Source organism: Lepidochelys kempii, chromosome 22 (assembly GCF_965140265.1).
Source record: "Lepidochelys kempii isolate rLepKem1 chromosome 22, rLepKem1.hap2, whole genome shotgun sequence".
Classification (NCBI taxonomy): Eukaryota; Metazoa; Chordata; order Testudines; family Cheloniidae; genus Lepidochelys; species Lepidochelys kempii.
In genome coordinates this window covers 19683743-19711524 of record NC_133277.1, presented here as the reverse complement: position 1 = coordinate 19711524, position 27782 = coordinate 19683743, and the positions used below count along the sequence as shown (strand labels likewise).

At 45.4% G+C, this 27782-nt stretch overlaps 1 protein-coding gene across 6 annotated transcripts; it reads left to right on the top strand.

Annotated features, from left to right (window-relative positions):
* Positions 1 to 713: 713 nt before the first annotated feature.
* On the top strand, positions 714 to 27782 carry HYOU1 (hypoxia up-regulated 1). 6 transcript variants are annotated; one of them, XM_073320641.1, is made up of 25 exons: positions 714 to 808; positions 2768 to 2859; positions 3911 to 4004; positions 5863 to 5941; positions 6299 to 6453; positions 7828 to 7904; positions 8996 to 9177; positions 9893 to 10008; positions 12099 to 12282; positions 12800 to 12934; positions 14228 to 14310; positions 14411 to 14543; positions 14930 to 15117; positions 15988 to 16126; positions 16255 to 16315; positions 18269 to 18351; positions 18970 to 19158; positions 20270 to 20466; positions 21626 to 21713; positions 22292 to 22414; positions 22822 to 22955; positions 23521 to 23605; positions 24080 to 24332; positions 25394 to 25477; positions 26702 to 27782. In XM_073320641.1, the coding sequence occupies exons 1-25, from the start codon at positions 759 to 761 to the stop codon at positions 26758 to 26760; spliced, it is 3063 nt and encodes a 1020-aa protein (XP_073176742.1). In that variant the 5' UTR covers positions 714 to 758; the 3' UTR covers positions 26761 to 27782. The 6 variants fall into 6 exon arrangements, with proteins under 6 accessions (XP_073176742.1, XP_073176744.1, XP_073176743.1 ...); XM_073320643.1 differs by having other exon boundaries at positions 739 to 808; positions 2772 to 2859; XM_073320642.1 differs by lacking the exon at positions 714 to 808 and adding an exon at positions 837 to 1276.

The following is a 27782-nucleotide window of genomic DNA, read 5'->3' as shown; positions in this document are numbered from 1 at the left end:
TCTCTTCTACTGCATGGCAGACTCTAGGGCCGGATGACTTCCTGGTTTTGAGATGGGGAAAGAAAGGCTGCTTTTTGTTGTTAGTGTTTTACCAGTGAAACGAAAAAGAAAAGGAGTACTTGTGAAACCAGGAATTACAACACACCTCCCCATGCCTCATTGACACGTAAGAATCTTTGTTCATGTGTTGTGATGCCTGTGTGTGACGGTTACATAGAACCCAGGGCCTCACACTACCAGGCCACGGAGAAGGTATACAGACCTCGTCCCCTGAGCATGCACATGTACAGAAGACTTCATATGAAAACCTAAGTGTTTTCAGTGAGAGGATGCATAGAGTTTTCTTTGCCTGCTTTTGCCTCATTAGCCCCACTGGGCATACACACAAGGATCTTTACGGTCTGCGTTGACATATTAAAGCAGGGAGCGTGCGTGCATACAGGAGTCTTCACAGGGTGTATGCATGAAGCTTCCATACATCTCCCCACCTTAGGGGCATGCAGTGGCTCCTCACTCACCACCTGCCTCCGGTGCATTCCTCCAGGGTTGCCTTAGGAGGGGAGGGCCACCCCTGGCCCACGTGCGCCAATGGAGTTGGAGCGTTCCACGTGCCTCCTTCCGGCTCTTCTGAACGTGGCCCAATCGGGCTCGTCGGCTACCCGGATTGGCTCGCTGCGCCCGGCTCCGTTTGTCGCTCCAATGAGCTCGCGCCGTGTCCGGGCCACAGGTTGCGCGAGACGCCGGGGCCGCTACCGCTGATGGAGCAAGCGGCGGAGGAGCTCGCGCAGCGTGTGCGGCTCAGTCGGAGGTGAGGCGGGGTGGGCGCGGAGCCGCCGGCTGTGGGGCTCGGGAAGAAAGCTAGCCTGGGGCTCTCTGTGACCCGAGGGTGGGGATGCGGCCTCCCCCCGCAAGCTGCACGGAGACATAAAGAGCCCCAGGCTCCGAGGGGGCTTCCGAGCCCTGCTGCAGGCCGTTCTGTCGGGGGGAGCTGCGTGTTGCGGGCGCGGCGGCTCGGTAGTGCGCCCTCCGCCCCGGGAATGCGGGGAGCAGCGTCCTCCCCGTGAGAGACCTACAGAGGTCTGATCCGCGGTGCGAGGGAGGGAGCGGGGCTTTTTCACAGAGCCCATCGCCCACGGCCCCTCGTTCCCTTACCCCGCTGGGCACCGACTGAATGATTCATCTCTCCCCCCCCCACCCCACCGTCTAAAAGTCTGTGCTGTCGCGTAAAGCCAGTGTGTGAAGGAGAGCGTCAAGGGTTGTTTTTCTGTGTTGCACGGTAAGCTGTGCGTTCATGTGCGCAGGGCCTAGTGGTTACTTGAGTTCTTGCTCTGTGGGCCGGGTGTGATTCTGTTGCTAGATGTGTGTGTCTCATCCATCCGCGTGGAAGATGGTGTGTCTACATAACCAAATTTATTTTCAAATTTCAGGTTGGGTTGGTGGCTGTGTAGTGACTTGAGCATTTGCCTTTACCCAGCCCAGAAGCTACTCTCGAGAAGGCCAACTTTAATAGAGAGAGGGGGCATTGGCCCCCTGTAATATTTTTGTACTAGCTGCAGGGCTGATGGGTGCAGGAATGCTTCTGTAAGCTACGAATGTGTGATGTCAGGGTTAGTACTGCTTTGCTGAAGCAGTGCTGTGTGTGAAGAAGTGAAGGCAAATAAATAAGTAGATAGTGTGTATACTAGTGCTTCAGGGCTATCTAGAAGAATTGACCTGTCTCTCCTGCCTTCAGGCTGGGATGATAAGTGTTGGGTGTCATTTCTTTAAGGTGGTGGCTGCTTTCTGTGGTGTGACAGGATTCATTGCCACACCTGCCCAGAAAATCTGCATTGGAGTTACTTAAAAGGTCTGGTGGGGAATATTAGTACATTTGTAGGTTCCTTTTGACAGATGCATGAGCACAAGATATAGTGGAGTGGGATTTTAAAGAGCAGTTGTCGCTACAGTGGATATTTGTTTCCAAGTTAGATGCAGTTCTCTCAACAACATTTCCAAAAATTCCAAAAGGCTGTGATTAACATGGATTTAAGTCCATTGTGATAGTGTCTCACAAAATCTCATGCAATATTTTTAGATTAACCTTTTTAAAAGCAGTAGGTCCTTTCTACTAAATTGAGGCACTTAAGAAAAGTGCAGTTAAATGTTTCTAATTTAAACATTCCACACAGGTATCCATGTCAGATGTTTTATATTGCCCTCTTTGAAATTTTTGGCGATGAAATAATTTCACTCATCTTCAGCCAAAGGGCCACTTAATCTGTTACTGAAATGAAAAAACTTTCTGACAGTGCCCAAAAACTGCATAGAAGTTTTACAGGAAGTGCAGACTATCATACCAATTTAAACTGCAATTTAAGGAAGGAGATGTTAAGATGGGTTTTGCTAACAAAGTATGTGCATGTTTTGGAGAAACCTACCTGGGCACTATGGTTGGCTACTCTTGCAAGCAAGAAAATTAATATTTTGTTAAACTATTGTAAAACCAAAACTTAATATTCCAGACAGTTTTTTAATTTAACTTTTTTCTAAGAATGAACTATATTTGTAAATTGGAGATAGATATGAACTATAATCCTGGATCCAAACTCTCTGAATTTGGGTTGTGGGTAAGGCCAGATAAGAACTTTATATCTCAGGTTTATCTTTACTGTAAATATTTAATATGTGGTTTTATTTATTAGTTGTTGGCATAAAGGAGAAAAGTCCCACCACAAGCTGAGAATTTTCCTGCCAGGTTGGGGAATTAATTTTTGCTGCTTATTTTCAGCAAGATATTAACAGTTTCAATGGCCAGGATGACACAAGTGCCCTTGTGGTCTCTGACCTTCCTCCTGCTGGCCTATCTTCCATCAGAAACAGGTATGTGCACACTTTTCAGATTTTTACAACCTGATCAGTGTTTGAGGGAAGTTTTAAAAAATCTGCACATTAGGGACTAGCTGGTTCTGGGAACTGCCAGTGGGATATGCCTCCAAGATCGTGACTTGACGTCCATCCTGAAAATTATAACTATCCAGCTGCTGTTTGGGGATTTTTGTGAAATGAGTTGGTAGGTTTCGGTCCTGTTCTCAGCGAACAAATGTTACATCGCAAAAAAGCAGTTAGTATTATTGGTCCCTCATTTGCAACTCAGCAGAGAAGTTAAGCATTGACTGGGTCAAGGAGACTGTATCAAGGATCCACTCCCTCCTCACCACTTGAGGAGGTCTCTGCTGGGTTGTGGGGAGGTACATCAGCAGCTGGTGCAGGGGGAGAGCTTGGGGATAGAGGATTTCTGTCTCCACAGCTCTCATTCTAATAACCTTTCACCAGCATGAAATTCACAATATTGTCTCAGGCTTCTAGTTTAAGAGAAAGAAGCATATAAAAATAAGCAATTGAACTGCAGTTTACTCAGAACTGGGGGATAAAATTAAATGGCAAACAAAATACAGAGGTGCAAGATCAAGAGATGAAGCTGACAGTCCTTGATGTAATTCTGACATGTTAGTCCTAACATTTACTGAAAATGTACGGCTTAGCACTGGTGAAGCCCAGGGAGGCATGGAACTGCCCATACCTCAGAATGTTTGCAGTGTTGTTCTAGCCATGTTGGTCCCAGGATATACGAGAGACAAGGTGGTGAGGTCATATTTTTTTTTATTGGACCAACTTCTGAAAAAGAGCTCTATGTAGCTCAAATTGTCTCTTTCTCCAACAGAAGTTGGTCTAATAAACTATATTACCTCACCCCCCTCTTGTCTTTTTCATACCTCAGAATGGTATTTCCTCACCTTCCTATGGATTCAATACTTAAGGATGACCCCACTCTTCTCCCTTTCCCAAGAGTTTGCCAAGAGAACTGGCTAACTGAGAGCAGTTTCTCATGGAAAAAGTACAGCTTCTCACATCTATTCCTTTTGCGTTGCAGACGCTCTGGCTGTCATGTCCGTGGACCTGGGCAGTGAGTCAATGAAGATAGCAATCGTAAAACCTGGGGTGCCCATGGAAATCGTTTTAAACAAGTAAACTATAATTCTTCTTCTTGGTCTGGCATGTTCCCATATCAGCAAGCCTGTGAGGAGATACAGCTTATGATGGAAACTCCTATCTCTGCACCTTCTGTAAAGGCCTTCTAGACTCATTTTATTTCAGGGCTTGAAACAGCCTTTCACTACAAGGAAACTTTTCCCAGGGAATGGAGGAGCCTATGCTGTCACTATTTGCAGGATATAATCATTGATTTAGAAGAAGTATCTAGCCCTTATGATTAAGAAAACCTTCCAATTGTGACCCACATTCAAAAGATGCAGTGTCATCTTCCTGCATCTACAGTGCCTTTACTGCTTCTCAGCTTTGCCAAACGGCCCAAAGTAATGCTAAAACTGGTTGGTTGTACTGTAACTATTCAGAAACTTGTGGGCAGTAGTGAAACAGAAAAGAATCACCTGTTTCTCTCTGCTGTTGTTGACACTGGAGCTGTTCACTCGCTTAGATGATGGGAAGGGGGGGAAAAAAGCAGAGACTGGGAGAGGGGTAGAATAGCAGAGAAACCTCCATCTTGTAGCAGTCAGCAGTCTGAAAAAGGAAGATGAGTGGATTCCCTTCCTGCTCCCCAAAGGTCAAGTGTCTGTTGGTGGGAAGAAGGAGCTCCTTCACTCCCATAGGCAGAAGGTGAGAGACTTAAGGAGTATCCGGCTTTGGAGAGGGTTCAGAGAAGAGCCAAGAGAATGACCAAAGGATTAGAAAATGTCTCATAGTGATAAACTCAAGGCGCTCAATCTATTTAGCGTAACAAAGAGAAGGTTCAGGGATGATTTCATTACAGTCTAGAAGTACCTACATTAGGAGCAAATATTTGATAATGGATTCTTTAATTTGGTAGAGAAAGGTTTACTCTAACAGGATCTAATGGCTAGAAGTTGAATCTTGACAAATTCAGATTGAAATAAGGCATATTTTAACAGTGATGGTAATTAACCATTGGAACAATTTACCAAGGGTCATGCTGGATTCTTTGTCACTACCAATTTTTAAATCTAATTGGCTATTTTTTTAAATAAGATCTGTTCTAGTTCAAACAGGAATTATCTGGGGGATGTTCTATGGCCTGTATTGTATAAAACTAGATCACAATAGTCCCTTCTGGCCTTGCAATCCACAACTCTGCTAGCCAAAGGCTGATGGGAAAGATGGCTTCCCCAATGAGGTTGCAGAGAATGCTTGCAAGAGAATTGCCTCTGAACCTCACTTGTTGGGGGTGAGTTAATCTTTTGTTTGTCTCAGGCTAGCATGTGTCAGGTAACTTTTCCAAGTTCTGACATTGCTATTCAATTACAGCCCTTCCTTGTCATGCAGTTGTCTCTTACCATCCTTCTGGAGTTAGGAGTAGAGTGTGGGGGGGAAGCTGGGTATGGTAATAGGTCATGAAGGTACTGAGAAATCAGAAGCACACTGAGGTTACTTTAGAGTGGCCTTCAGCTCTGAGCCATTTGTTAGAAATTCAGGGAAGTGCTGCCTCTGGCATTCTAACGCTTTAGTTACCGTCTTCCAAGCTTCCCAGCAGTATGGAAGCAGGGATAAATCATAGATGCCTTTCAAATAGACAGGTAGAGCTACTGTAGGTGACATTGCACTGAACTGTGCAGCATCTCATTCTTGGAGAATGATCAGTTAGCACAGCAGCCCTGGAAGAAGATGCTGCTATTGAAAAACTTCAGACTAATTAATGATGAGCTATCTCTAGCACGTAGCCTCTGTTCCTGGTGGCATCTGAGTATCCTTCCTGAGTTCCTCTGCATTAAACAGTCTCAGCCTCGTCAGTGGGGGTTGTTTGCAATGAATGTCTACCTGTCGTATTTTTAATCCTTTTTTCTTGCTTAGAGAGTCACATAGGAAAACGCCAGTGACTGTAGCTCTGAAAGAAAATGAGCGTCTCTTTGGCGATAGCGCGGTGGGAATGGTAAGACAACAAACCAACTCACATAAATTCCAGCTGCATGTGTTGTGTATATATATCTGTATACAAAACCCACATTCCATGTGTATTCTCTACACTAGTCCCTTGGAGATGGATTTCTGAGTGCCCAAGTTAAGAGATTTTACCCCCTCACCTTGTATTATTTGTCCTATGGGAACCCTAGTTACATGTGGTTTTGTCTCTGCTTTTTACCAGCCTGTAAATCTTGGCTCTCATAGCAAATATTCTTTCCCAAATATACGCACACCGTGTGAGGCTGGTTGGGAGGGGTTAAGTGAAAGTTCCCTGAGAGTCAGGACTGAGTTTTATAATTTCGGGTGACTTGCTTTCTTTCTGCAGTCCATAAAGAACCCGAAGATAGCACTCAGATATTTTCAGGACCTGCTGGGTAAACACATAGATAACCCCCAAGTGACACTGTACCGTTGGCGCTTCCCACAACACGAGCTGGTAAAGGATGAGAGGAGACAGACGGTTATCTTCAAACTGTCCCAGTGAGTGACCGACTCCAACTGCCTTCTGAGACTTTCGCTGCTGTGCTGTTGCTTATGAAACTTGCAGGGAAATGTCTCCTCTAGCATGTTGGCAGCTGACTCTCACCACTAGAGAGAGAGGCGAAATGCTGGTTTTAGCTTTCTCTGTAGCATGGCCAAGCAAGGAAAGCTTGTGCTATGTATCATTCTAGGAGAGCTGCTCCAGACAGCTACAGATGGAGGTATAAAATCTCTCTGGGAAGGAGTGGCCATTTTAAAGGCCCAGTTATTGGATTTGGAACCTGTCAGTTCAAATTCTGCCCAGGTCAGTAGTGAAAACAGTGAAGTGAGCTTGGGAGGAGAGAGGTGTCATTACAGTTCCCAGTCAGCAGGGACTGACATCCCAAATACTGCTGCAATTGGCCATTTGCCAGTCTCAGAACAGAGACCGTTAAGATTATGGTCGCTGATGCCCCAAAGGCATCAGTCCAGCTCCAAGTAAAGCACTTCGGTAGAGGATAGCGTGGGGAAAGGAGGGAAGCTTTCCCTGCCACTGCCTGCGCTGTGCTTATTCTCTGGATAAATTAAGCACTTTGGATTCCAGGACTGTCAGCCCAGGAGGAGGGAGATGGATGGCAGATTCTCTGCATCTGAAAGGCCTTTTTCTGGTCCCCTGACCATTCGTGCATCTCTGCAGAGTTTCTCTGAATGACATCCCCCAATTTTTGGGGCAGGGATGTTGTCCAGGGTTCTCTGCACAGTGTCCTGCTTAGATCCCTTGTTTTGACCCTGTGACTTGTAACCCATCCCTGTTTGTTTGTTCCTTCTTTCTTTTCTTTTCTCTCTCTCTTCACCCCCCATCTCATCTGTGATCTGTTGATTTCTGGGTTTTATGGCACCACCTCACCACCTGAGAGTATGCGCCTCTACTTCCTTTGGTGAGCAGAGCTCACCAATCCCAATGGGTTGAATTATAACCTTCTGAAATAATAATGTTCCCACTTCATATTTATGGACGCAGGTGGTGTCTGTTTCTCACGTGGTCCCTGCTGGACTTTACATTGATGGCTTATTTTTACCATTTGGTGTGTTTAAAAGTGGAGCTTTGGGCCACATTGTCCTTGTTGAGGAGAGGGGAATACTCTCCTCTCCAAGAGCCTTGTTGCCAGTTCTATCACCTTTTTTACTCTCTGGGGGGAAAAGCTTTTCCATATTTTTTCCCTGGATCCGATAATTCCTCAGGCTTATGTGATTTTTTGGGCTGTCATGTTGGTGCTTCATCCCGTACTGCCCAGTGTTTTGTGAGAATTGCTAGAGAAGCTTTGGCTTTACAGTTGAATATAACTTTTGGTACCTGTCTGATGGAGGGTTTTATATTCTTGCCTTGTGTTGCAGTGAAATGCAGTATTCTCCAGAAGAGATACTGGGCATGGTCCTGAACTATTCACGTGGTCTGGCTGAGGAATTTGCAGGTTGGGATAATTGTTGCTTTTTTACAGTATTCATACATTGTTCAGTTTATTTTGTTTAATTTCAGAGGATGTGGAATTTACAGGGAAACTGGAGGGGACTGGGTTTGAAGGTCTCAAATGGGATGTCTTGGGGAATCAGAAACAGGATGTTGAATCATTTAACCTTTGAAGTCATAACTTTAAATCAAGCTTAAGCTGCTAATTATCCACAGTTTCTAGCTGATGGCTGTTTGGTGATGTCTTAGCCCAGTTCCTTGTGGACAAGTACCCATGTGTTTATATATTTTAAAAAAGGTGCAAAAATCTGGTGGGTTTTTTTTTAACTAGCCCTCATATTGGCATCCTCTAAAGATAATAAATATAGAGACTGAAGACTTCTTTCATCTCTAGAGCTGGTTAGGGCTTGAGGCATGGTGATAGGAATTTGGCGGGAGAGCTGCAAACTTGCCGTGCTGCCATCCACCTTATACCTGCTCTGTTGATAGATGGTTCCTTTCACCAGTGCTAATTTTTTTTTTTTTTAAACATATGAGTTTACCTTGGGGAATATTAATTAATAAAAGCAACTAAACCATGGACTTCTCACCGCTGTATTGTTAATCAGAAATGCCAGCAGCAATGGAAACTGCAGAAGAATTGGCTGGATCTGTTCTTACTGCTGTATTACAGGACTGTAGTTAACATACTTACAATTCAGGCAGTTGTACTAAAGGGAGTTCAAACAAGATTTTACCCCAGAGAGAATTCAGTCATCTACAGGCTGGGGTTTTGGGATCCTGGAAGACTAGACTAATTGCTGAAGTCTGAATAGATTGAACATGTTCCTTTCGCAGAAGATACTGGGAGTATGACCATCTCACAAGATGCTGTGAAGCCTGGTGGATTTGAGGTGGAAACATTGAAACAAATTCAACTCCATTGATGACTTCTTTCAGTTTCACCTGGGCTGAAATGGACCTATAGTCTCTCTCTGCGGCGTTGACTTTGCTGTCACAATCTCCATAGTTACTTGCATGTTGATAGCTGTATTATGGAGGAGTTTTTGCACTTGCCTCTCCCATGGAAAACCTCTTCTCTTCCATGCTTTGCAGAACAACCTGTAAAGGATGCAGTGATCACCGTCCCTGTATACTTCAATCAGGCGGAGAGGAGGGCAGTCCTGCATGCAGCTCAGATGGCAGATCTGAAGGTCCTGCAGCTGATAAATGACAACACTGCTGTGGCTCTGAACTATGGGGTCTTCAGGAGGAAGGACATCAATGCCACAGCACAGGTATATGCAGCTGGTGCTGAGGTGGGGGTGCTACTGAATTCCATTTGAGTGAGGGGAAATTTAAAAGTGATGAACTGTAAGGATGTGCTCATGCTGGTTGAGTGCTTGTCTTGGTTGCTTGCTTTTACAGACCTGTCTAAGTATAGACTAAGTACAGAGCATGTGTATAAAGTAGCAAGTACATTCCTAACTGTTGCGCTTTCTGATAAGATATGGAAAGCAAAGAGGCAGTTTGTAGGGCAGAGAGTGGGGAACTGGGAGTTGGGACTCCTGGGTTCTAGTCAGCTTCACCACACTCTCTTGACTTGTTTTCCCACCACCTCCCACCCCCTTGTAAAATGGGGCAATGATACTGACCTACCTCACTGGGGACTGGGAGGTTGTTTGTAAAATACTTGGGAGTTCCTCAGATTGAAGGAACTCCTGGTGAGAAAAGCATTCATTCTGTTTTCTGCTTTATAAAATAGAAGTGTGGGAGAAATAAGGACGCACTCGGTAGGTCCGTTATTACAGGCTTCCAGTCCTCATGGCTATTGCTGCAAGTCTAATGTTGAGTAACTGCTTTGCTGTCTCTCAGTGGACTGGAGCAAATTTACTGAATGATCAGTGCCTGTCCCATTCCAAGCTGTGTGATCTCCAAGATCTTCTCTCCTTCCCATTCAGGGACAAAATACCCCGGAACCTTACTTCGCCTTCTCTGGTTTCTTCTTTACAGAATATCATGTTTTATGACATGGGAGCAGGAAGCACCGTATGTACGATAGTGACTTATCAGACAGTGAAAACCAAGGACTCAGGGACCCAGCCTCAGCTGCAGATTCGGGGGGTCGGGTAAGAATTTCTCTTGGGTCCCATACTTAAAAGAAAATATTTACTTTGCTGGCTCTTCTAAACACAGAATGGGCTGCATTTCGAAACTAGTTTCAAACATGAGTGTTCAGACAAAAGCTGGAGTCGGGCAGGGTGCCTTGGGTGGGAGGATTCAGTCAAAAAGTAACTTGGGTGACTTCACTTCATGCAAAGGATAGTTGGAATGTGGACATGTTGCCAAACTTTTATGTGTATCTGATAGCGACCCTTGTGTGTATAGAGTACCGAACACTTTCTATTATAAAAGGTTCTTGTGACTCTTTTTTTGAGAATTATTTTTGACAGGTCTTTGAAATTTGACATGGACAAAAGCCTGGGGGTAGAGCTGTGCCTCTCCTTTATTCCATGAAATTCTGTTCAGGTTTTAGCTGAGTTAATAATTTTAAAAAATAAATAATTTCCCTTCTTTTGCTTCTGTTCCTCGGGGCCTACGCTGCTAACAAAGCAGCAGCAGCAGCACATGCTGTAATGTAAGAACACCTGGATGCTGCCAGGGCATCTGTAGCTGCGGGGGGAAGCGGGATAGCTGGGCTGAGCTGGGCTTTCCCCGATCCAGAATGTGTCCCATCATTCACTCTGGGAGTGCCACGTGGAGCAGGAGAGACCACCTCCTGGGTTTTTGATTGGGAGGGGATAAAGCTAGCTAGGCTCCCTACAACCACCTACTAGACTCATAGGGTATAAGCATCCCATCCCCCTTCTGGGAAAACAACTTTCTCCTGCTGTCAGATAATGTAGTTAGTACAGTAGCTCAAGTGGCAACAGTCTGTGCTGTAGTGCTGAAGGTATATGATTGCTATGATATGGTGGTCACACTTATACACAAGTCTCTCTCTCTTTTTTTTTTTTACCAAAAAAAAAATAAAAACCCCTTACAAATTATATTTTTTTTAAAAAACTGCATTAAAATATATTTAGTATTAAAATAAAGCACTCAAAGGTTAGGAAATGCCATATGTATAGTTGCCCATGCAATCTTAATTCAGTCTCTTTGTCCAACCCATGTACAGTACCGAATGAGGCAGGGGTTCTAGGGCTGTAGGGATAGACAGTATGTGTAATTAAAGACGGTCTCATAATGTGTATGCACAAGATTCCACAGGCAACTAAGTCTGGCGTTTGCTAGCTGGATTTACAGTTGTAAACCTAAATAACACTTTTAGCATAGTTTACTTGTATGTGAGATAGTAGAAGTTGGCTCATTGGGCTGAGGAAGTTTGACATCCTTTTGGGGAGGAGATAATACAAGGCTTGGTAGGAGCGGAAGGATGACCATGCTATGGAGGTTGAGGGTGTCTAGCGGCTGAACATAAAAGACCACAGTGTCTTCCCGCCCATAATGTTTAAAGAACTAGTTGTAAGGAAATAACTTCGGGATCTGAGTTAGACAGAGCCTGACTTTTCAGGAGCTCATCACCTCAGGCACTTTTAGTGTGTCTGTTATGAAGCCCCTCTGCTCGAAGGCTGTTGGGGTGGTGAATTCATCTCGTTCAAATGGTGCATTTGTTCCTCTGAGCAGACACGATATCCATTCATAGTCACTCCTAGCTGAGTGTGTTGCAGTACTATTGCCTTGTGCTCAGTTTTCCATGGCTGATTGAAACCGGCTGAAAACAAGGTCTTAAATGTGTAGGGTTTAAAACTTATTGGGGGATAGACACCTTTAGAATTCCATGTGATGATGTAAAGAGAAATATCAGGAACAACTAGCCTCATACAGCTGTGAGGGCTCGAGTTTTTTGATCAGTGACATTAAAAGCCAAACTTTTATGTTTAAAGCCATGTTGTTGTTTATAAAGCAAAGCCATGCACTGGAACTTCGTGTGGAGAGAATTGTGTAGCATTCAGGATTGCATGCAATCCCTCTTTGCAGCATATTGTTCTTGTTATAAATGGTTTGCAGTTGAGAGAATTCTTGCATGCTCTTGTAAAATCCAGGCCAGCTCTGGAACTCTCTTCTGGGTGGGGAAGGTACTTGTAACTCCAAGTTCCATTACTGACTTAATCCATCCAGGCTAAGTGTCTGCTTCTGGTTCCTATTCTCTGCTCAGATTCGACCGCACCCTAGGGGGATTGGAGATGGAGCACCGGCTCCGGGATTACCTGGTGAAACTCTTCAACAAGCAGCAGCCTTCAAAAGATGTTCGGCAGAATCTCCGGGCCATGGCTAAGCTGCTAAAGGAGGCCAACCGCCTGAAAACTATCCTGAGTGCTAATGTTGACCATGTGGCCCAGGTATGTCCCTGTGCTGCAGGAAATCCCCCTCCCTCAGGAACCGGGATGACTTGGGTTAAGAGTGAGCCTGGGAGAGCTCTGTCTCTCTGCTTTATGTAATCTTTACACTACAATGTTCTCTCCCTCCACCCTTGCCCAGGAGACTCCAATGCTGGTGGCTTTTCTAAACTGATTTCACTTAACAAGCAGCAAAATCCAGGTTCTCACCAGTTTAAGTCCATCATGTTACTAGTTTTGAGAAATGTTTAGACCTTTGCAGGAGATTAGAAGAAGTCTGTCCCTAAATGGCTACCAGGAGCATGAGATTTAGACAGCTGTTACATCCAAGGCACCATGTCTTGTGTCCCTCCAGCACCGGGAGAGGGATGGGGATATAAAAGGATAGGCTGCATTCTTAAGGTGCAGTGGAGTGTCTGGAACACATAAGCTAACCCAGTAGGAGTCGGAAAAATGTTAGCTTGGAGAATGCTGTGTGATGTGAAGCTGATGGCTTTTTCCTCTCTGACTTCCTGGACAGATTGAGGGACTATTGGATGACGTGGACTTCAAGGCCAAGGTCTCCAGGCAAGAGTTTGAGAACTTGTGCTCCGACTTATTCCAGCGGGTTCCAGGGCCTGTGCTACAGGCACTGAGCAGCGCAGAGATGAACCTGGTAGGTCCAGGGATACTTTGATAAATGTGGGGTCCTCTGATGCTGAGCTGCTGTTGCATCACAACCTTTGCTGTTTGAGAGGGGTCTGGTTTGGGAAGGTAACTCACCCTGCTGAGAAGTGCAGGCTTCTGTCTTCCTGAGGGCAGAGGTGGCAGTGCAGAAGTTACCACATTGCCATGTGTAATGGGGGTTTACCCCCATCACCAGCAAGGCAAGGGAAAAGACCCCCCCCCCGTTAGTCATGCTCCGTACTGTGGGGGAGGGGGAGAGCGTTTAACTAATTACCCCCTGGACAGAGGAGGCAGAGCTAAGCTTTATAAGTAGCTTGAAGGAACTCAGTTTGGGGGACATGGAGAGGAGACAGGTCTCTCTGAAGGAGAGGAGTCCTGAGCTAGGGCCTACAAGATTCAAGAAATTGAAGTCAGGTGAAATATATTTTGTTTAAAGCTGAACCCCAGAAGGGGATTGGACTGTTGAATGACATGGACAGAGGGCTGCGTCACAGAAGACTCTCTGAAGGAGTCCAGGGAAGAGACAGGTTGGGCATGGTCCACAAGGCTGAGAAATTTGAGGGGGTTGAGGGCATGCACTTACACCATGTCACAGGTTTCCGTGATTGCCATGTGGACTGGTTGCCTATGAGCTAGGGATTCAGATCAGGGTTTTACTGACTATTAAAAAGCCCTTAATTTTGAGGACTTCAGAATCTGTCTCCCCCACATCTCTTGAAGGCATCTGAGGTTGGCTTAACTTTCACCATAGATCAGGAATCTCATCTCTGGATGTCTCTCCAGAGGGCACATGCCTGACTGGTTATGGCCAGATGTGACCATCTTCAGAGAGACATTTCATTTCATTTGTTTGATGCTTAGCTTCTAAGGTGGCAGGTGCCTTAGCCTCTTTGCTTCAGCACTTTTCATGGCTGTGGTTTCTATCTCCTCTTCTCTGGACCACTGTTTCAATAACTGGCTCCTCTGGTATGGAGCCTGATCTGGGTTTGATTTTTGTTAAATAAAGTGTGGCGTCCCAGATGCTGGAGACAGCTGCTCTGTAAATCACTCATGTCTGTTGGGCCTGATCTTGAAGTACTCACTCAGGCACAACTACTTTGGGAATTTACTGAAATAAGGACTTAAGATTTTTGGACCCCAGTCTTGTGTTGGAGAGCAGGGTTGGTAGTGGACTCCTTGCAGAGCACTAAACAGTGGATGGTGGGGGGATACTGAAGCAGTGAACTTGGCTTTTCCAAAAATACATTCTCAAGGCAGAACCTGATTGTCTGTGAACTCCTAGGATGAAATTGACCAGGTGATTCTAGTGGGAGGTGCCACCCGAGTCCCCAAAGTGCAGGAGATTTTGCTGAAAGCTGTGGGCAAGTAAGTAAATGAGGCCTCTCTGCCACGTGCCTTTTCTCAACAACCTTGTGTTTGTACTAGTGATAGAGAAGCTTGCATATCCCTCCCCCTTGCTTTGCAGAGATGAACTGGGGAAGAACATCAATGCAGACGAGGCTGCTGCTATGGGTGCAGTCTACCAGGCGGCTGCTCTGAGCAAAGCCTTTAAGGTCAAGCCCTTCATTGTTCGGGATGCAGCTATCTTCCCCATCCAGGTGAGCTTCCCCTGTTGTCTCTTTTCGGAGAGGAGGGTATAGTGTGGGGTGGCATTGGGAGAAGTGATTATAAATAAACAATGGGACCTTGAGGCACTGGAATGGCATTAGGGAAACCTACAGGTTTTAGTGCTGAAGGGGAAATGGTGCTCAGTCTGGAATCGTATGTGGAGCCACTGGAAGGAATGATGCTAAAGTATTCACCCTGGGTGCATTGGGCAAGTCTCTCACTTCTTTATCTGGTAGCATGGGGTAATGCTTACAGTCCCCATAAGGTGGGTAAAGATTGTCTACCAAGTGCTTTGGAATCCAGTGATCAAAGATGCAAGGTAGGGCAAAATCTTCCTGTTAGTGTCTGATTGTCTGCCTTTGCTCACATGATGCAGGTGGAGTTCACCCGCGAAGTTGAGGAGGAGGATAAATCCAAGAGCTTGAAGCACAACAAGCGAATTTTGTTCCAGCGCATGGCACCATATCCACAGCGCAAGGTCATCACCTTCAACCGCTACACAGATGACTTTGAATTCTATGTCAACTACGGAGACTTGGCTTTCCTGAGCCAGGATGACCTGCGGTGAGTGGTGATAGGCATTTGCACAGACTTGCCTCCAGGCTGATAGGTGCTTCGCTGGAGAAGTTTGCATGCAGATGGATGGCCAAAGATGCACAATTTCAGAATCTTTGCTGCAATCCTTATATAATTGAGAAAGCCAAGTAGTTATCTAACATCGCAGTAGTGAGAAGTTTCCTCTCCGCTCTAACTGGTCCCTAGCTGGCATTTTCACTAGAAGGGCCAAGGGTTAAAGGACCTGTTGCTACTGCGGTAGTACTGTGGAGACTCAACTCCCCTCTCATTCTAGAGCTAGTACTTCCAGGTCAGGCCTATTGGGGGAGGGCAGTATGGGGAAAGCTCACACTTCCACTGCCTCAGGGCTGCTTGTTCTGTGGACGGATGATTCTAGTCCCCAAGACAGTTCTGACACCTTTTGCCAGCACTACTCTTTTGTATGTGTGCAGACTCCCTCTCTGGCTATCCCAGCTCTGGTTCTTGGGCTCACTTGTTGAGTCTGTGACCTTCCCATCAGAAACAACTGATTACCATAGGGCATTGGTGTGAAGAAGTACCCTGCTTTCTGTTGCCTGTTCAGACACTTTGCCAGTGAGTGGCATTGGAACGGTTGCAATATGGCAGATGGGGTGGGGGGGTCCCAATTTGTGTGTGTAACTGACGCTAAGTGTGTGAACCAATATGAATGACACCAGAAATGGCAGCCTGTTCAGTGTCTGGAATTTGGCTGAAGCTCCAAAGTGGGGCAGAGCTGGGAGTATATTGGGGACAATGCTGAAGTAAAGTTGGGGAAGAGGGATGGCTGCCCACTTTGCAGTTTAGGCTTCTTTGGTTGGTGTCTGTTCATTCTCTCAATCTTGCCTTGGTTCCCCCCAGAGCCTTTGGGTCCTTGAATCTCACCATTGTGAGGCTGAGAGGAGTCGGGGATAGTTTCAGGAAGCACTCAGATTATGAGTCCAAAGGCATCAAAGCTCACTTCAATATGGATGAGAGTGGAGTGCTTAGCCTTGACCGGGTAAGTGCCAGCCAGCTAGTGCCATCTATGTTCTCCTCCCTTCCTTGTGCAGTCTCCCTATCCTATCTCTACAGGTGCTGCTAAGAGACCTTTTTTTAAATATATTCTCTCATTGTGTCTACTTCCAGGTGGAGTCTGTATTTGAAACTGTAGTGGAGGACAAACCAGAGGAGGAGTCAACATTAACAAGTAAATACACTGTACTGTTCACGTTTTGTATTCAGACCAGCTGTTGCTTTGAAATCATCATAACTCCGACAGTTAACTGCACCACATTTCCCTGAAAGAGACAGGTCTGGCATCTGGGGACAAGTGACCAATTAAGTGAAGTACTCTGACGCTCCCCACAGGTACCCAGGGTTGTGAGGCACTTCACAATTACTTGCCCTTAGTGTGAAGCAGTCTTATCTATGCATGTTGTAACTCAGCTTCCTGAAACCAACAGCCTCTGGCAACACAAGCACTATAGGCACCACCCGCCCCCCCCCCCCCCCAAGTCCTCAGAGCATTTCCTGTGGTGCCCAGCCGTTAACCATTGGCTGCTCACAGAAATTATCTGGTTTGCTATCTCTAAGGGAACAAAATAAACACAGCCCGAGTGTTACAACTTGGGATCAGGTGCTTCGTAACACCATAGCACAGAGATATATTTATAATGAAAACAATCATAAGTTGTTGAAAACTGAGATTGAAGAAGTAGCAAGAATAATAATGGAAACAGAAATGTTTCCATGTAAAACAAAAAGTATAACACGCTTGGTAGAACCTAAACTTAACTTACTTACTTAATTAAGTTCCTCATCCCTCAACGTCTCTAGCCAACCTGGCTGACATTCCTCTATAATGAATGCAAAAAGCATTGTTTTTGCTTCCTCGCTGAGGGATAATGGGATCCTTTTCCTTATATCACACCAAAAATCCATTGTTTGTCCCCTGAGTCAGGATTACCCCGGGGCTTACTCCCTGGTGTGCTGACTTCATATCTCATGTTGATTTCATATGCAAATAGACCTTCTGTTGTGTTGGCTCACAGTGTTTAATGTACATGTGAACTGAGGCAGACAGGTGAATAGACTCCTTTTTGTCTGTCAAAAACCTGTCTGTCAAACTTACTTTGATTCAGACTTAAAATGTGTATTTTCAAGCCTATATGCGCATAACTCCTTACATAGCTACAGTGCATATGTTTTGCAATTTTATATAACTGACCAGTGAGATCCTGGTTTTCATTTAAGATCTTACATGACGTTCTTTATAGATAAATACTACAAAAGTAGTATGCTAGGTGTGTAGTGAGGTTGACAGGCCTGATGGGATTTGTTAAAGAACAGTGAATTCTTTTGGCACTGAGGAATCCTTAGGGTCGCAAGTACCTGCCTATTATGTTAGCAGATCCAAAATAACTTAATGGCCCTGAGCATGTGCTTCTAGGTGAGGGGGCAAGTCTCCCTGAAAGCGTCATGCACGCTCCTAAGGTGCCCATCAGTACAACATCTGGGTATGCACCACATGCATGAGTAATACAAGGAGCTGCATTTTCACCTTCCTCAGTGAAGGGGTGTATTTAGAAGGAAACAAATCCCTTTACTTTTGTCTTGAGGGCAGCAGTGGAAGTCTTGCACATCTGGTGCTTCGCACTCTCCCTCCTCGTTGGTTGGGCCGTGATGCCACTGACTGGAAGCTTTCCATTGTCCTGCTTTGAGGGCAAGTGCAGAGACTTATAGCTGGTGTGTAGGAAGGAGGGATGAGAGTGCATATGGGTGGAGGTTTCCTAGGGAAGTGAACAGTGGAAAACTCTATCACCGTTTGGAGAGGCAGATTCCAGGTTATGCTTTTGCAGAGATGAGGGCCCAGTAGTTTGTATACAGGAGGATGTGCAGGGAGGGAAAGAGCTAGCAATGGTAGTGCAAGAGTTTTTACAGCAAATATTGTCAGGATCCCAGGCTGCCCATGGATTACTGTTGGACCTTGGAGAGGCACTTATACAGAATTCATGATTTTAAAGTCAAGAAAATTGAGTTACCAAACCCCTGACTGATGCATGTCACTCCCTCCTGCTGTTGCTGTTCTTCCTCCTCCTCTCACACTGTCCTCCAGACTGCTTCAAAGACTGACATTTTGAGTTATTTTTTTCTCCTGCAGAACTTGGAAACACAATCTCTAGCCTGTTTGGAGGAGGAGGTCCTACACTGGAAACGGGAGAGAACCTGACAGAGACTGTTCAGGTGAGGTGCTGGCTTTGATGGGAAGATGGGACTCCGACTGGATGCAGTCCTGGCTGCAAAATAGAGGAGGCAGTAATTAAACACAAACAAAATCAGGGTGACCAGCAGGACACCAAGATTAAAAACTACACATTGTAGAAGTTTGTACATGTCTCAAAGTCTAATGCTGCGTTAAAAATAAACATACAGGCCTTCTGGTGGCAGTCCCTTGGGCAAATGCTGCCAAGGCTGCTTCCCTGATGAAGTCTCTTTCTCTGTCATTCCGGTCTCCTTTCTGGATCCTCTCTGGGTAGTGCTGTGTAGGCTACACTCTCCTGCATCTCATCGTTATAGGCTCTTGGCAGGTTCTCCTGCTACACAGAACACTTGGCCCTGGCTGCTCCTGTGTTGCCAATAGGAGTCTGTTTTCTTTCCCAGGAATAGAAAAGGGTTGTGGTTCCAAGGTGATATGGTGACTTCCTTAAAGTCATCACTGGCCTGCCCACTCCCTGTTCTTCTCTTGTAGCCTTTGTGCCATGTTGAATGCCAAGCTTCCGGTATGAGCCTGCCCTGTCTGTGTGACACATCTGCATGGGATTTCCATTAAAAAACTGTGGCACTTTCCTCCCTGCTGCCCAGGAGGAAGAGGAGAGCCAGGCAGAAACAGGAAAAGAACAGGGGGAGAAACCAGACCAGAAGGAGGGAGAAGGGACAGTGAGCGAGGAGCAAGGGGAAGAGAAGCAGCAGCCATCTTCAATGCAGGATAAAGCAGAAGCTGTCCCTCCAGAAGCAGAGAGACAGGAGGAAGGAGAAAAAACAGCATCTCAGGTGAGCAGCTGACTCTGCAAAGGGAGACTGCCTAAAATGGTGACATTATGTGCTGTTGTACCTCAGGACTGGGATCTAACTGGAAATAATAGGGGAGGGTGTGAGAGATTCTACCCCATGTGTGCAGGCTGAGCACCACAGCTTTGTTCCTGCTCACTATCTCTGAAAATAAACCCTTAACCGACAAGCCACTGAAATAAATCCTTGCTCCTTAGGGGCAGAAGTGGGGAGTGACCTTCACTCAGGGTCTGAAGCTGAGTGTTGGGAGACCCCTTGCCAAAGTTCACTTGAGTTGTTGGAGTTTTCCCTGCAGAGAACCCTTTCCCTTGACATTTGCCTCATCCTCAGAAGGATGTGTTCAGTATTGCTTCCCGTTGCCCTTCGGATTTATACCAATCCACTCTCTCCTTCCAAGGCCACTTTACATTTGATCCTTATCTTGCTGTGTTGTACCTACAGTGCCATTCTGAGCTGGTAAGTGCAAAGCTGTTGTGTGTGAAAGTCTATGAGAGGCAGTCATGCACTGTTCTGAATAAAAATATGGCCTGCTGTTTGCAGCTCGGGACTGGGAGCTGAGACTTCTGGGTCTAGTCTGAAATCCCCATGTAATCTTGGGCATTTGGTTCATTTTTGTTCCTTGGCTTCCCTGTCTGGGAAGCACTAAGGCCCTGCCTTAACAGTGAAAAAAGGTACGTTGAAGGGTTTTTTTTTGTTTGTTTTTTGGTTTTTTTTTAATTCCTTAACTACTTGGAAGTAAAATCCTAGAAAAGACAGGACAGTTTGTAATTCTCACACAAGCAAGCAGGTAGAGTTAAAGACAAAGGAGAAGCCTTGTCTCCTCTAGGATTTTAGCACTATTTAACTAACTTGAGTTAAGAATATACCTTTTTCACAGTGGAAACAAGGCCTCTCGGCCTGTGAAGCATTAAGGCACTGCAGATGTGCAAATCTATTTTTATAGATGTAGAACACTAGCCTATTTACTTAACCCTGGGAGCTCAAATCTCCCTTATCGTGTTCTTGTGTGCCACTCTTCAAAATATTTGTTGCAAGTGAAATGGTACTGCAAATTGGTCTTTTTATTTATCCTGGAGTTCCTTCTCTGACACAGGATCCCAAAGAAAAGGAAGAATCCGGGAAAGAGGAAGAAATGTCCAAAAGTCCTGGTGACAGCACAGCCACCAAAGTGGAAGAGAAAAAACCCAAAGCTTCCAAGAAGCAGAAACTTGTGGACGAGATCAGTGTGGAGTTAGGTGTCAGTGATGTGCTTGACCTGCTGGAGGAGGAGTTGAAGAGCTCAGTGAAGAAGTAAGTTTGAGAAGAGCATGCTGAAGTGAAGGGAGTAGGCTATGGGAGCAGACTGGGCTGAGGCACAGGGACCAGAGTGAGCAACAGATTCTAAGGTGCATGTCTTATTGAGTTCAGGTCATGCTCAGATGACACTACCTTCTCCCACTCCCAGAATGAATCTGACTGTAGTAAACATTGCAAGACTTTGCTCACCCCCACTGCCTCTATTGACCCTTCTCTTGTCACCATCCTTCTTTCAGCAGCCCCTTCAAACAAACTAGGGGTAAATGTCCCAAAAGGTGGCAAGGCCAGAAACTCTGAATGGCAAAGGGAGGAACTGGGATGAATGTGCACAAGAAAAGGGTCAGTTCTGAGACTAGAAAATGACAAGAGCTGGAAGCGGAGGCAGCGCTGGCTCTGTGTGTATGTGGACAGAAGGTTAGATCTGCAGTGAGTGGCTGGGAATCCCAGATGGTCTCTCTATGCCCAGTGAGGTTGGAGGGAAGCTCAGCCTGACGAGTTAACATTGCTGTAGCCAATCATTTTAATCTTTTCCATCTTCGACTCTGGTCCTGTGAGCTCCCTATGGAGTGGCACCCTAACTGCGTGAGACATTACTTAAAGATCTGTCCCTGTTGCATTTGTAACCATGCTAGTGATGACAGTGTTTACATGGTCCCCTCTCCTCCACAGTATGGACAGGGGTTCTTCCCCCACCCCCTTTGGTGATCATAGTAGCCAAGCCATGCTATCAGTGCCCAATGAGTCTAACACAGCTCTTGGGTAGGAGGAGAATGAACAGTGTTCAGAGCGGTACTATAACTGTTATCGTCTCTCTTGTCATAGTGCAGATGGACTTTTAGGGGAGGCCTTTGGTTTAAAGGGGGTTAGGGAGAAAGTTTTAGCCAGTCAGTACTCGAGGAGAAACATCCTGAGCACTGTGAATCTGAACGCTGAAACTGGGAGAGAACTCCTGACTTCCCACCTTTTGGATTTGACCCTAAGACATCTAAGTGTATCCTGTAACTGGCGTGGCCTGGGTGCTGATGGGTTAGTTAATGGTGTCTGAGTGACAGGTACTGCTGCCTACACAGATCCCTGTCTGCAAAGAGAACATCACCCGCTCTTACAGGTGCTGATGATATTTTTACTTATTTCTGGCCTCCTTGCACTTTAGACTTCAGGATCTGACAGTCAGAGACTTAGAGAAGCAGGAGAGGGAAAAGTCAGCCAATAGCCTGGAGGCATTCATCTTTGAGACCAAGGTAAGAGCGGTGAAAAGGGTTGAAAGCTCCTGAAAAGCAGGAGGGAGATGTTGTATACTGGCAGGGCTGAGCTGGCTGCCGAGGGTTGTATCTGTTTCAAGCTGGGGAGCGGTTGCTTTGAGGAGTTCATCTGTTGTCATTTTGAGTGTTCCCTGTCCCACATGGCATAGGGAGGCTTCTTCAAGACAAGTGGGACCAGATTAGGGTTTAGGCAGCATACCAAGTCAAATCTCTACCTGCATAAAAGCTTTGTATATGCTATCCCCTCCTCTGCATGTCTCAGCATCCCCATGCTCTAGCTGGGAAGAAACACCAATTGGTGAGGGCAAGAGGAAAGCTCTTATCCTACATGTGAGGACTTGTGCAGCTTTCCTGTCCCACTCTCAGCTGATTGAAGGAGTAAGAGGACAAATCTGGGGGTTGAACTTCCACTCAGTAGCATGGAGGAGCCCAGGAGTCGTGCAGTTGGTTGCAGTTGCATTCTGTCGGGGGAGGGGGGAATTTGAGACAGATTCCTTTGCTGTTTGTGCCTTCTCATTAATCAGCAGATAAGCTGAAGTGACCTTTACTCCTCTCAGGACAAGCTTTACCAGGAGGAATATCAGTTTGTCTCAACAGAGGAGCAGAGAGAGGAAATCTCAAGAAAGCTGAGCGAAGCCTCCAACTGGATGGAGGAGGAGGGCTATAGAGCCACGACCAAGGTACTACTGCATGGAAATAGGGTGTCAGTTTGCACTGAATTGCCAATAGGTGGCAAATTGACCTAGGCTTCCTTGGTTGCTTTGATTCACTTTGGCCCTTTTGAATGCTCTGGCACTTGGAAACCCTCTTGTTAAGTTGCCCAGGACTGAATTGCACAAGAACTAGCTCTTCCCATCTGTTGCTCAACCTCTTGGAGCACATAAAGCAGTTAACTTCCCATTCTGTATACACTGTGTCTAGTGCCGCAACTCCTGTTCGCACACGAGATTTGTGCATCTGATGGGGACAGCAGGCAAAACTCCTGCAGCTCAAGCTTCTGGGATTCACAATATTTCTGGAATTAAAAGTTTGGAGCAGTTTTAGATATCTGATCAATTCAATCCTGTCTGTTTTCTCCCACTTTCAGGAACTGAAAGAGAAGCTCTCGGAGCTGAAGAAACTCTGCAGGAGCCTTTTCTTCCGTGTGGAAGAAAGAAGGAAATGGCCAGACCGCCTGAATGCCCTCGAAAATCTGCTCAATCACTCCAGCATCTTCCTCAAGTAAGAGTGAGACCCTGAGGAGAAGATTTGAAGTTGTGGGTGGTGGAAAAGTGTTGCATGTGTTTGACCCACTAATTAAAATGGAATCTGGTCTGCTAGCTGCTAGCATGTGAAGCTAGTATGTGGCGGCTCCTAGAGCATTTTAGGGAATGTGTTAATAGAAACACTCAAAGCCCATAAATTACTCTTCAGAACAAAGAGTATGACATCCCATGTATACTGCAAAGCGCACCCATTTTCAGGAGGGTCAGGACTGCTCCCCCACCCCGCCCACACACACACAACCCTGGGCTTCCTCCTTCCTCGCAAACCCACTCGTGGGCCAATCCCATGGTAAATCACTAAATGTGATTGAGGGTTTTATATTCCATTCCCAATCACCTGAAATACCCTGGTCTTCTAGCATTCACTTTCCTTGGACAGAAGTTACATGTATGTGTGAAAAGCAGTAAGGTCCAAAAACATGAGTCAGTTTGTGCAATGACTTATAGAAATTTCAAATGCCACTGATGCAGATGTTAACCCTGAACAACAATTGGAGCAAAAATAAATTTTTATCTTTCAGGGGAGCACGAATGCTTCCAGAGGCCGATCAGATATTCACAGAGGTGGAACTGAGTACCCTAGAGAAAGCAATCAATGAAACTGTGGTAAGTGAAGGGGCTGCGGAGCCAATTCAGGATGTGGTGTTGGATAATGTGATCAATGCCACAGCTAATGCGTTTACTTTCACTTAGGGATAGGGAGCAGAGGATGTACATCCTCTCCACGCATTAGGAAAACCTTTCTCTATTTTAATACTCCCTACTACCAAACTCGATTGCATATTGCTTTGGGAAGACATAGCAACTGGAGATACAGATGGTTCATGTGCAATATGGGAGGGCTAGTGCCTTCCCAGTAATTAGGATTTGTATGGTTTTAAGAGCAGCCACTGGCACTCTTGTTCTCTGGTCTTGTGGAGCTAAGGCTGGAGGATGTGGGCATGGAAGCCTTGTTGACCACAGGCAATTGGAATGCCCAGGTGCTGTGTCTGGGATTGTGTATTTAAAAACAGTAACTCATGTAACCAAAAAATAGCAGCATATTCATGGGGAGAGATTGACCCTGGGATTTCCTTGCAGATTTGGAAAAATGAGACACTGGCAGAACAGAATAAACTTCCTCCCACTGAGAAGCCCACCCTGCTGTCCAAGGACATAGAGCTGAAGATAGCAGCCCTGGACAGGGAGGTGCAGTATCTACTGAACAAGGCTAAGTTTGCAAAACCCAGACCCAAGAAGGAAAAGAACACCACAAAAACTGATTCAGGCAAGAATGCCACAGCTCCCCCTGACAGCGAGAAGGTTATCCCTCCCAAGGAGGAGAAAGGAGAAGGTAAGGCACACTCAGCACAGGCAGGTGCTCCTATGAGCATCTGATACTATTGAACCACCAGGTGTAATGTTCTCTCAAAGCTGTCTGCACTGAGCAAAAGGAGATTGTAATGACAGAAATCTTTGATAAAAGTGGAAAAGCTGCTGATCCTCCTAATCAGGAATTACTGGACACAAAGCTTGGTGAAATATAGCATGCTCCAAGTGCTACTTCTGTCTTCTTTCATTGACATTTGTTTGAGAAGGTGTCCAGGTTTTCTAAAGTTCATGGGACGGAAAGCATCTGCCGTTGTGGCTTATGTAGAGACTGGAGAGGAGACCACCCTCAGCACCAGTTTAGTCTCTGCTACCCACTGTGAGGCACAGCCTTCTAAGAGATGACACCTTGCTCTGCATACCTGCTGATTGTCTCTGCTTCCTGAGTGATAGCCAGCTGATTTCAGAGATTTCCTAGGTCACATCATTAGGGACACTAGGATTTACAGCTCTCCTAGCTCTCAAGATAGATGAGTTCTTGAGTGCCCGGTCCCTTTATAAAGATCAAACCACTCTCTGTGGACAAAGCTCCCCTATGGTAGCCCTGGTTCCTTTAGCAGGATATCTTAGTCAGGCCCCAGCCCGTGGGATGGCCTTCCTGCACAACTCCCAGGCCTCAGCCTGGGGCTCATCTTCTTCCAGTGGCCGTTGGCAAGCTCAGCACCAATACCACTCCCCTCCCCACACTATTCTGACTGCTCCAGAGTTGCCCCTGGTTGCTCTTGATCCCTGCTGCACTCTTCCATTATTGCTTGCTGCCTGATGCTTCCTCTGCTTGCTGGGGTACTTATGTTTTCTCAAAGTGCTTCTATTGACCATCCCTTTGGCTTTCCCAGGATCAATGATGAGAAATCAGTAATCTTCTAGTGATGGGCTGCAATTGGTTCACTTACAATCCACATTGGCAATTTTTTTTCCTGTCCAGTGTCATCTCTACATTTGATCTTGTATACCAGAGCTAGGGGAGGTGTTGGACTTGACATACTTGTATGACCACTTGTTGCACATCTCTCCCCCATAATACAGATAAACCTGAAGATGTCAGTCCAGTCAGGGAACCTCCCATAGTCGAGGAAGCAACACTAGGTGATCAGTCTGGACCAGACACAGGTAGGGATTAATTTGTGTAAGAAAATGGAACTCAGTGACTGTGGATGTCTGTAGCCCACTGTTTGCAAATCTCTTAATTTCTGTTGCCCTGCAAATGAACCACAGGGTGAGAAGGAGCCTCTGGCTGCTGAGAAGGTGTCAGTGTTTCAAACTTTACAACTGAGAGGGCCAGCTACAGAAAAATGTGTGGGATGGAATGGTAGCTGTGGCCCCAATAACACTAATGCCAGAACTGAGGAAGGGGAACTGGTTGTAACCCTGTTCACTTGCAGTATAGACCCACCAAAGGGGTCACTAACTGATTTAAAACCCCGAACTCTCATCTTAGGGCTATTATGAAGACATGGTTACATCTGCTTTAGTACTCTTGGCGTGTTCCAGCCACTCTTGGAAATGGGACATTTGCTTGATTTGATGTCACAATGATGTTCCTGTGCAGTGAGGCTGAAGGACGCTATTGTACCTAACTAGGGGACTATTATAGCTGTAGTGGGTCCCTGGAAAGATCAAAACCAAACTTCTACAGCCTAACCAATTGAAATGTTCTCTTGACAGCTTTTACATTCTAGTGGAAAGTTATAGGGGACTTTTAAAGCAATCGTTCCCTGCAGCATTTGGAAGTCAAACACTGCAGTCCTGTGCTAGTGTGCGAGAACCTGCAAGTGACGATAAACAAGGAAACTAATATGTTTCATTATCCAAACTGAATTAAATGTATACTTTAAGCAAATAGTATAGAGCGTAAAAAGTAAATTAAACTCTTAGTAATTGTTTAGCTCGAATAATCAAGGGTTTGTCAGTAACATGGGCAAGAAATGTATTTTCCAAAAGCAACTTTTAACCTGACAGTGTGACTCTAAATAATATCCATGTGGCAAGATATTTGGCCGTGCTGGTTTATCCCCCTCTCCTTAAGAAGGTCTCCTTTTTAACCCCCACAGCATGGGTGAATCTCTACCTCACCTTGGTATGTCTGCAACTGGCTATTTTTGTTCCTGTCCTCACCAGGGCCACCACCTATCAGATAGAATTTCTGGGCTACTCAAGGGCCTGATTCTGCAAACACTTCCACAACTCTCCAATCCCCTGTTGTCTGAGAAGTGTGTTGAAGTAGTTGAATATTTGTATTATAGTAGCATGCAAAAACCACATTGTACAGCATGCCTATCACTTTATAATCGTATTTATAATTTCACTTTATTTTTGTTTCTGTTTATTACATAGAACCTGAGAGTGAGAAGCCAGATGCTAGAGAAGAGAGCAGGACGAACGATGAGTTATAACATCCCTTGAAATTTCTTCTAGCATCACATCTATTTATTTAACAGGTTTTTTTTATAATGGACCCATTTAGTTTCATGTTAAATGGAACATGACAAACAGGCTGACAACAAAATGCAATAGAGATGTACATTTTTTTTTTTTTCCTCCTGGGAATTTCACTGTTAATTTTAGTGAGTTATTTTTGTCTTTTCATGTGTTTAAAGATGCCATGTGCTCACTGAAGACTCTGAGTTCCAGTACAGTCCAATTGAAGTCACCAGAAGTGACTTTTTTGTAGATTGAAAGAGTACCCAAAAAAAAGGCCCATAAGATTTAGGAAGTAATTTGGCACGAACACTCTGGAGCCGTGCCTCATCTAGTGAGGATGAAGGTGTTACAGTATCCCAGAAACATGTCACGGAGTTGTTTGCGAGAGGTACTGAATTAAGGAAACAGGATGCTGTGGCCAACAGGAAATATATTCTCATTTTGATGCATGGGGAAGTGAAATGGAATTTGGTGGGGAGGGATGCTCCATGCCTTAGGGTGAGGATTTCTGTTCATTTTTCATTAGACTAGGGCTGCTAAAGCCATCTATTTGCCCTTAGTTCTGTCAGGCAGAATTTAACATCAGGGAATAGGGACCTAAACTTTGGTTCAAAGTTTAAATATAAAATAAAAGGACCATAAATTGGTATTTGGGACACGAAAGAGATGCAAGGAGAGTATTTGATGGTGAATCTCTGACTGCAACCAGAACAGCACATGGGAATAGGTTTTAGATGAGGAGGCACAGAATGATGAAAACTGGAAAATATATTCTTGGTAACCTCCTCCCCCAGTGTCTTGTGAAATCAGACTGGCTTTGTTGTGAAACCTTATCCTCAGTGATGGTCTCATATCTTTTTTTGAAAACATTCATGCTGCTAAAACACACCAGTGAGATCCTGACCTACTTCATATGCAAACCTTTGTGAATGTGCATCTGACATTGGTTTCCATGGGCCTATTCAACCAAAATAAAAAATACTCTTCCTGACAA